Source organism: Asterias amurensis, chromosome 3 (assembly GCF_032118995.1).
Source record: "Asterias amurensis chromosome 3, ASM3211899v1".
In the NCBI taxonomy this organism is placed as follows: Eukaryota; Metazoa; Echinodermata; class Asteroidea; order Forcipulatida; family Asteriidae; genus Asterias; species Asterias amurensis.
In genome coordinates this window covers 15297467-15307636 of record NC_092650.1, presented here as the reverse complement: position 1 = coordinate 15307636, position 10170 = coordinate 15297467, and the positions used below count along the sequence as shown (strand labels likewise).

Below are 10170 nucleotides of genomic sequence, written 5' to 3'. Positions count from 1 at the left end.
TGTCATAAAAATTGACTTGGTGCCCCTAGTGTTACTCCAGTGGAAATTTGCATTCTAGATGGATTCATTTGTTTATCTGTAGTTTAAATCTTTCTGCTTTTGGAATAATGTGATCTTCAACAATGGTATAAATATATAAGGGGGTACTTGGGGGGGGGGGCACATTATCAAATTGATGTCCATATTCTAGTCATTGTGAAATCTGTGGTTACCTTGGTGGGAGTCGAACCCACAACCTGGTAATTGCAACTCCTGCAGTCTAACCACTGGTCCATGGTTGCCATTAAAGACAGTGTAGACACTTGGTGTATCTCATCATGCATAAAATAACCAACCTGTGTGGAAATTTGAGCTCAATCGGATGTCAAAGTTGCGAGACATTAATGAAAGAAAAAAACTCCCATTAGTCACACAAAGTTGTGTTCAGATGCTTGATTTCGAGACCTCAAATTCTAAACATGAGTTCTCGAAATCAAATTCTTTGAAAGTTACTTCTTTCTCGAAAACTATGTCACTTCTTCACTTTAGAGGGAGCTGTTTCTCATCAACCTCTCTCCGTTGCTCGTTACCAAGTAAGACTTTGTGCTAATAATTATTTTGAGTAATTACCAAGTGTCCACTGCCTTGAAATCAGAGTTCTAATATTGGACAAAAAGTAACAATGTTTTATGTTTGATATAAAAAAATTATTTTTTTGTATTTTCTGGTAATAAATTGATTTTACTTTGTGATCTTCCAGAATGAAAATGAATGTATACCTATAGAAATTTTTACTTTCTTACAACCTCCTTACCCCCCCTCCTGCCCCCCTAAAAAAAAACCACAAAAAACACCCAAAACCCCTACCTTTTATTTTGAAGCAAAAGATTACTGTTTCGAATCCTTCAGTTCTCATACTGAAAAACTTCTTGGCTGCCCCCATACTATAGCCCATCAATTAAAAAATAAATAAAGAATTATAAAATGTTTGGGTGCCTATTTGACTCTTGAATTGGGGGGTCAAAGTAAATACAAAATGTAGGCCTCACTGTTAGTGTTATGTAGAAGCCCACGAGTCGACACCATTTGTCACTAATGAAAATATTGCATAAAAAGTGCCTTTACGAAAAATTTCCCTTAAAATGTTTTTTTTTTACTCGTAAAATGCCCACAAAAGGCATCAGAGCCTGCTGGCGGCATTTAGTGGCTGGGAATTCGAATCGAGTTCTCAAGCTTCTAAAGGTCACGAACGATAATTATTTGGTTCCCCCTTGATCTTCGAATCACTATCAAATGAACTGTTTTTGTTTTTTTTGTTTTTTTACATGCTGCAGTCTTTTCATTTGCCAAATAAATACCAAAGATCTTCCCAGAGCCACATTGGTCCAAAGTTTTTTTTCAAAACAGACCGCTGCACGTGGCGGTCAACTTTGAAGTTGAAAGTTCAGTTGGGGTCACAGAAACACGTACACATGCGATTGTTTTCAAAACACTTCCGGATTGGAAATTCACTGCATTGCAATACACATACCGTATACATACATGTATTTCAGCCAACGTGTTCATCATGCACCTATATTACGTACAGCCACAGAACCAGTGTACGACGTGTGGAGTTTGGACGTTTCTTCCGCAGCTCGCTAAGTAGTGATGGCCGACTGTTGAATGCTTACAATTTTGCGTAATATTAAACAATTATCTGAAGGACCATGGCTTCACCAACGGACAGTGATAAAGCTCCACTTTTGGTGAATTACCAGGATGATATTACAGACATTCGTGATCCCAGGGAAACAGTGAGGAATCTTTATGCCAAGGAAGCGTCGCTTGGTTTTTTGAGGGACTGTCACCAGAGTAATGGTTTCGACCATGACAGGATTTCCATCAGCGCTAGCAACTCGGTGTGTGATTTAAGTCGATATCATGAGAACATTGTGGCGATATTTGTTGTGGCGTTCGATACAAGATCAGGTGAGTTATCACAACTTGGTATCATTTGACGTATGATCATCACAATTTATTTTAAAAACATTAAATATAGTTGTAAAAAATCATAGTAGGCCTAAATAAAAATACAAAAATTTAATTCGACTACAAAGTTTTATCTTTCACTGAGGCCCTACCAGAGTTCATTATTTGGAAAAGTTTCCCTATGGCGCCACCACTTTTTCATATGATATGAAATAATACAGTATCTAATTTACCTCAATGAGATATCCCGTTTTGTAAAAATGGAAAAGTTTCCGTATGGCGCCATCACTTTTTCATTGGATATGAAATAATATAGTATCTAATTTACCTCAACAAGATATCCCTTTTTGTAAAAATTAGTGAACAAGTGGTGGCGAGGTGCGGAAAGTTATCCGAAAAAATTTGTGAAAAAGTGGTAAGGCCATACGGAAAGTTATTCGAGTACTGTATTCTACAGATCTGTAAAACATTTGGGAAAATGGATTCAAGCACCCTAGACCCACTGGGGCTATTTCCTTTAATGGGAAATTTTATTTGACATTATCGGCTATTCCCTTTTCAAAATTTCGATGAAAGGAATAGCGCCCCAATAACTTGGTCTACAAGTACATTACACCATCGCCCTATTTAGTGGGTCTGATTTAGACCCAGTGACCATGGGCACTGTCATGACTGTACTCCTTTTTTTCTGGTAATTTTGTGAAATTTATATTTTGTTCTTGATCAACAACCTTGTTGGGTGTTTTTTTAACATTGAGTGTGAAGGTCTAAAACTGTTATCATGGAGGTTTCTGTCGTGGTCTTATCATAGTTGCGCCAAGACTGATGTTGAGCCAACAGCCCAGGCGTCGATTTCACCAAACTCTTCCGAACTTAGGATTAATCTTAGGACTTAAGACGGGTTCAGTTCCGTATCCAAATGCGTAGGACGCGTTGAACCCATTCTGAGTTAGGACGGGTGACTCGTCCTAACTCGAGTTAGGATTAATCCTAGCGTTTCGTGAAATCGGCTGCAGGCAAGGTTGGCTAGGTTCTCTCCACTCCTAGAACTATATGACGTTTGTTCTACTGTAGTCTCCACAAACAATTTTGGATGGAGGCGATAGCGGAACCAACCTCATGTTCTCCTTTGTCAGCTAAAACATACAAGAACCATGCGTCAAAATTAACAGCAACTGGTCTGGCTGGCTATTGCAGAGTTAAAAAGCGTCCATGTATTCATTTTATACAAATGTACTGGTGGTATGCTGGCGGACTAGTGAAATGACAAATTAATTTGTTGGTGGTACTTACATAGTCATCATTTTAAAACAAATCTAAGGGTACACCCAGGCTCAGCAGCTGTCGGATTAGGCATATTGTTCTTTATTGGCATGGATTAAGTCTACTTTATTCCAAGCTTATAGTTGTACATATTATAAATTTGTGTCATCAGTTTCTTCATTAGGTTTTGTTCCTGTCTTTCAATCTGAAAGTAATCTATGTTATTTTAAAAATATTTTTGTAGAGGGCCGCCTTTAATTTTTCTGAATATTGATTGTTTAGTACATGTATATCCTTTTTACAATAAATGTAGTTGGATAACTGCAGGTAGCCTTACTCCGTGGCCGAGCAGTTAAGAGCACCGAATTCAAACTCTGGTGTTTCTGATCAGCAGAGTGTGGGTTCGAATCCCCAGTGGGACACTTGTGTCCTTTTAAAGCAAGACACGTAACCATTGCTTCGTCCTTCGGATGGGACGTTAAGCCGTTGGTCCCATGTGTTGTGTAAACGTATAAAAGAACCCAGTGCACTTATCAAAAAGAGAAGGGGTTCGCCCCGGTGTTCCTGGCTGGATTGGTAGCATATTGCGCCACTAAGCTTGGGCGATATCATGATATTATCGAATATCGCGATATTAATTTGGAAACGATTTCGATATCGGATGGATTTGGTTTTAATTGAAATATCGATATATCGCGATATCAATTAAATATCGCGATGTATTTGCTAGCAGAGACATCTTGCACCCCATAGGTTTGGAGTAAAACCAGAAGAATAGGTCATTAGAACAACTCTCTTAAGCTATGACTGTCTCTTCTACAACTTTCACTTGGAGTTTGAAGACTGATGATGTCAAATTTAATTAATCGCGATTGTATCGAATATCGCGATATATTGTCGGCGATATATCGTGAATAAAATAAATCGATATCGCCCAAGCTTATGCGCCACAGCACCTTGTAAGCCATTACATGTTGCTAAGGATTAGGTCTTATATCTCAAAATTCGCCCCCCCCCCCCCCCTCCTTGCAGTAATAACACCTGGCGCTTTGTACCCTTTGGCAAAAGGCACGTTATAAATATGGTTATTATTATCATGATATTATACTCCTATTACTTCATTGGTAAAAACTATCAATGTTTTTGTTTTTGTGAGGATTGGTAAATCAAAACTATAAAAACTGTGAAATGACCCAAACAACAAAGTCTTTTCTAGCTGTCAAAACAAAAGTTTTCTTACACTTTTCCTTATATTTTTTTATAAACATTATGAAACGATGGTGAAACTATCAGTTTTCAAGTTGACACATTCCTTCATTGAAGGTTCTTCCTTTCCTGAAACTGTCCTGAACAGGGTATTCTTTGAATAAAAAATTAATATTTTAACTTACTTACATTCTTAAAAGCATGAAGATCAACAAATAGAATGCCTCAGACTGAATTTCAGGGCTTATAAAACCAAATTGTAGGCTTCGGGCTTGCAAGCTTTCCTGCTCGAAAAGATGATCGCGCTTTGTAGATTTTTACTGAGTGAAACTGGATGATAACCAAGTTTTAAAACCAACCCGACTAAAAAAATTCAGACAAAAAGTTCCTTTCGCTTCCTCATAAATATTGCAATTGTTATACACAAATTAGACTTCTTTCTGCCCCTCCTGTTTAACTTAGTTTTCTATAGATTCTTGAAGTCTACTACGTAGATCACTCTTGGGGGGGGGGGGGGTTACCAAAAAAAGGATGTTAACCCTGAATTTCTAAAAATTTGGATCCCACTTGTTTAGTACTGTATAGTTCCAGAGCATTTTGTCAACATTGAGTCTCTCCCAGTTGAATGCATTCTGAATGCTGGAGGAAAAAAATTCCCCCAAGCCGGTAAGAACCACACAGTTAATTCTAAATTCTAACTCCCACTCGTACTTGAAGAGCAGCTTCGAGGAATCCTACGTCGGCAGGCATTGATGCATACATTGCCTGCGTCGGAGGTAGTCTTGTGACGTCACTAAAGTGACACTGATTAACTTCAAGTTGGATGGAATAGCGTCTCTGCTCAATATCTCTGCTGTAATGACGCTCTACAGGAATCTTACACACATGACTGAGTAGTGCCAATAACAAGTAACGTTCACAGATTGTTATATTCACTAAAAATCTTAGCAAAAGGCTAGAATAAGGGAATTTATAAAACAAAAACGTGCACAACCATAAAATTTAACAACCATGAAAAGTGATCATTCAATTCCTGTTCTTGAACATAATTTAATTATCTGTAAATTAAAGACATTGGACACTATTGGTAATTTTCAAAGACCAGTGTTCTCACTTGGTGTATCTCAACATACATGTTATTATAAAATAACAAACCTGTGAAATTTTGAGCTCAAATTGGTCATTGAAGTTGCGAGATCATAATGAAAGATAAAAATGGCCTTGTTGCACAAAGTTGTTTGCTTTCAGATGCTTGATTTTGAGATCTCAAAATCTAATCATGGTCTCGAAATCAAATTCATAGAAACGAAAACTACGGTACTTCAGAAACAGCTGTTTCTCACAATGTTATTTAGTATCAGCCTCTCCCCATGACTCATTTATAACCAAATAAGGTTTTATGCTAATAATTATTTTGAGTAATTACCAATAGTGTCCACTGCCTTTAAAATCCTAGCAAAAGGCTGACTAGTGTAAAATGAGGGAATAAAAGATACACATGTACACGTGTAATAACTATAAAAGTCTATCGTTTTTTATGCCTGATGAAATATGAATAATGAAATTAACTTAACTTCAATAAACTCAGGTAATAAGCCACTGGAAATTGGTTGGGTAAATTATAAATAATTTGTGGCTAAACAAAGACAAAATGACTAGTGAGGGACTTAAACCACATCCATTGGATTTTGATGAGGTTCTTGATTTTTCAATTTTTCATCACTTTATGTAGGTCAAATGTAGATGGAGCCCACAAAATGACTTTTTTTTGTGAAACATTATTTATTATGAATTTTTTCTCTCAAAATACCTTCAATCCATCAAAATAATATTTAAGTTCCCTCAAAATATTAAATCATTCCCTCTAAAAAATAATATTTTGAGAGTGAGCAAAATATTATTTTAAAGGGAAAATTATTTAATTTCACGGGAACAAAATAAATAATATTTTGAGGCAAAATTTGAGGAGGCAAAAAATTTGAGGGAACAAATTACAAGAAAAACAAAACTTGTCCCTTTACAGAGCTACGTAATTTTATTATAATACAGTGCGCAATTGACAGTACTTTCACCATTTGAGGCTTCCCCCATCCAATGAGTTGTCGAAACCTTAATTGCAAATAAGTGAAAAGTGTTTCTAATCTGCCCGGATGATCAGAATTGCCCAGAAGGTGTTTCGCTTCGAAAAGAGAGAGAGAGAGAGAGAGAGGGAGATAGAAGGAATCGGATGCACTGCATTGCCGCTAAGGAGAGAAACAATATATACACAGTTAAACGCAGGACTCGCAGCATTGTTGTCATAGTGTGTGTATTTCCATGAACCATGATTAGAATTGAGCAACAATGCGAAAATGCATTTGACAGATATCCTGGGGCTGCCCTTGGCAGGCGTCTACGTCTCTACGCGAACCTGAGATGAGGATCAGTGTTTCTTTCTCGCCACTTCACTCCATCTCACACTTTCCTCTGCCTCTTTTTGTGTGCATAATTCAAGAAAATTATCCCCTGTTTTGTGTTCAAAGCAACGTTATGGTGAGATGATTTGTGTTTGCAAACCTGCCAGAGATATGCGGCGTAAAAGTTGGGCAGAATATTGTCTGTACAATGATTTGTTGTTTGTTGTGGATGACAATATTGCAGAAATCTGATTTCTGTATTCCAAACCTGCAAGAATTCTGTACCCTTATGATGTTGTTGTTGTAGATGACAATTGCAGGGTATCCTGTGAAACCATGTTTAATATTGTGCCAAGAGCAGTGGACTAGAACACTAGACATTATTTTGAAGAATTGCTCATTTGTTCGCATATTTTTGTGTGGTACGGTTCATGCAAATTGCAGTATCTTGCCTGCCAGGAAAAGCCCTGGAATCTACAAGAAACAAGGCGTACATGTATAAAGACCCCTTGTATTGACTTATTTGGGATAATGTTTTGTGTCAGTGTACAATGGTGTATGCTAATGCGATCATAACACGAACCTGTTGGTATTCCAGTCTAGCCAGTCACCATCTGGTGCAATCATTTCATATTCCATACTCTGCTTGCTTTTATTTACTGCGTAAATCAGACGCTTGAGTGATCACAGTCTTTAAAGGCCATTCCCATTACTCCTCAAAGCAAGATGAGCATAAAAAGAACACCTCGGCCTACTCTTTGGGACACTTCTCAGGGAATGGATCAGCCAGTTTAAGACCGTTTAACTGCACAGGTTACATGTATGGTGGTACAACTGTGCACAGAAACCAACTGTAGAGTATGATGTACACAGTCGGGTTGGGACATTAAAAATGTTTCAACTTCTACAAAAATTATAACAATGAAATTAATTTCCAAATTCTCTAAATGTTTATTATTATTGACAATAGACCAATCCGTTAGGCTCCGCCCATGACGCACGTGTGAGCAAGAACAAGTGGGGCTCTCCAATGCCTTTCTGCACAACTCTGCCGCGCGCGCTAAGATACGCGCACGCATGTCGGACCTTATTTGTCGGACCTTCGTTGCGTTGTGATTGGTCAATACGCAATGGGGCGAAACTTAGTTGATCGGTCTGTAGTGAGGTGCCTGTCAAGAATTATTTCTCTGACAGTTTGTAAAAATGATATTAGGCATAATACTTTAGGGTGTCCATCATCATTGAGAATATACAAAAGTCTATCACTACATGTTAAATTTATTTCTAATATTTAAATTTTGGGTTAATCTGAAGGTTGCAGGTATAAATCCAAATTTGTTGATTTTGAATTAGTTGAATTAACATAATTACCCCCACTCTGTTGCCATTTAGTAGTTTGATGTTTGAAATAAAAAGTAGAATCCCCAAACTTGGCTATACAGCAGTAACATGTTGTATGGCTTCTGACTTGTATCCCCTGAACAAAGTATAAAAGTTCACAGATTTACAAATAACTTACATGGTTTAAAAAAAAGGTACTTAATGGTGAAATAATAATAATGAGACTTGTAATGTGACATATCCACCCTGCTGGGTGTTCAAGGCGCAGGCTGGGTGTTCAAGGCGCAGAAAGACTTCTCTTGAAACATTATTCCATGAAATGTTTTACTTTTTGAGTAAACATTGAAACAAATATCAATTCTCGATACTGAGAATTATGGATTTATTATTTAAGCACATGTCATGACATGGCGAAACGTGCAGAAACAAGGGTGGGTTTTCTCGTTATTTTTTCCCGACTCCGATGACCAATTGAGCCTAAATTTTCACAGGTTTGTTATTTTATATAGAAGTTGTGATACACGAAGTGTGGGCCTTGGACATTACTGTTTACCGAAAGTGTCCACTGGCTTTAAATAGGGAGATTTCCAACACAAAGCTAGATGGCTCAAGTGGAGAGCACCAACCATATTAGTCCAGAGGTCATGGGTTCAGACCCCACTTGAGTAAATTTGTCTTTGTTCACACCCAAAAATTGAATTAAAATTTACCCAGTCAGTTTCCTTGTGGCTTATTACTTTTCAATTCTTGTTTGCTCAGACCCTTGATCTATGCTCAGGTTTGATGATGTTAACATACATGTGTGGTGTCTAATCTTAATCCCCTACAATTTGTGATACTTTGCTTTGTATGCCATACACTTAAATAGAACATAAGGATGCAAAGGATGTGCTGCCACACTGTAGGTTTGTGACTTTCCAGACTTAAAGGCAGTGGACACTATTGGTGATTACTCAAAATAAAATCAGCATAAAACATCACTTGGTAAAGAGTAATGGGCAGAGGTTGATGGTATAAAACATTGTGAGAAACGGCTCCCTCTGAAGTGACGTATTTTTGGAGAAAGAAGTAATTTTCCACGAATTTGATTTTAAGACCTCAAGTTTAGAATTTGAGGTCTCAAAATCAAGCATCTAAAAGCAAACAATTTCAATTGACAAGGGTGTTTATTCGCTCACAGTTATAATCTCGCAACTCCGACGACCAATTGAGCTCAAATTTTCACAGGTGTGTTATTTTATGCATATGTTGAGATACACCAACTGTGAAGACTAGTCTTTGACAATTACCAATAGTGTCTAGTGTCTTTAAGCCATCATCCGTCCAGCCATGAGCCATGTTCCCATTTAAAGCCATTGGACCCTTTCGGTAAACAGTATTGTCCAAGACCCACACTTCGTGTATCACAACTTCTATATCAAATAACAAACCTGTGAAAATTTGGGCTTAATCGGTTATCGGAGTCGGGAGAAAATAACGGGAAAATCCACCCTTGTATCCGCGCATTTCGCCGTGTCATGACATGTGTTTAAAATAAATCCGTAATTCTTGTTAACGAGAATTGATATTGTTTTACTGTTTTCTCAAAAAGTAAAGCATTTCATGGACTAATATTTCAAGAGAAGATTTTCACCATTACCTTCTGTAAACCCTGTAAGTTATTTGTAAATCTGTGAACTATTTTTTTTTTCTGTACCGAAAGGGTCCAATGGCTTTAACTGTTAAAGTACCATTTTTTTGAATGACCAAATTAAATCCAAGGGGGATGCATGTTAAAGTATCCTCCCTGTTAATTTACCTCGACCGTGATGTGAAACCATGATTCTACCTCCATGATGAAACTAATGGCTCGAAAGAGGTAGCAGAAGCCATTAATTTATAAATCATACTAGTTTATAAATTATTGTGGCTAAATGTTCACTGTATTGCATTACCAAATAATTGTAAAACTTAACCAAACTGAATTCTGCCTTTTAAAAGAAATTCAACTGCTGTAAATTTGACCACGAGCTGA

The 10170-nt window shown here is 37.3% G+C and overlaps 1 protein-coding gene across 1 annotated transcript in view; it reads left to right on the top strand.

Annotated features, from left to right (window-relative positions):
• Window positions 1-1589: 1589 nt before the first annotated feature.
• LOC139934747 (DENN domain-containing protein 11-like) overlaps window positions 1590-10170 on the top strand; it is a 28507-nt gene continuing 19926 nt past the window's right edge. The window contains exon 1 of the mRNA XM_071929139.1: window positions 1590-1950. Coding sequence (XP_071785240.1) covers window positions 1689-1950 — 262 coding nt within the window. The 5' untranslated portion in view covers window positions 1590-1688. The remainder of the gene's footprint in view (window positions 1951-10170) is intronic.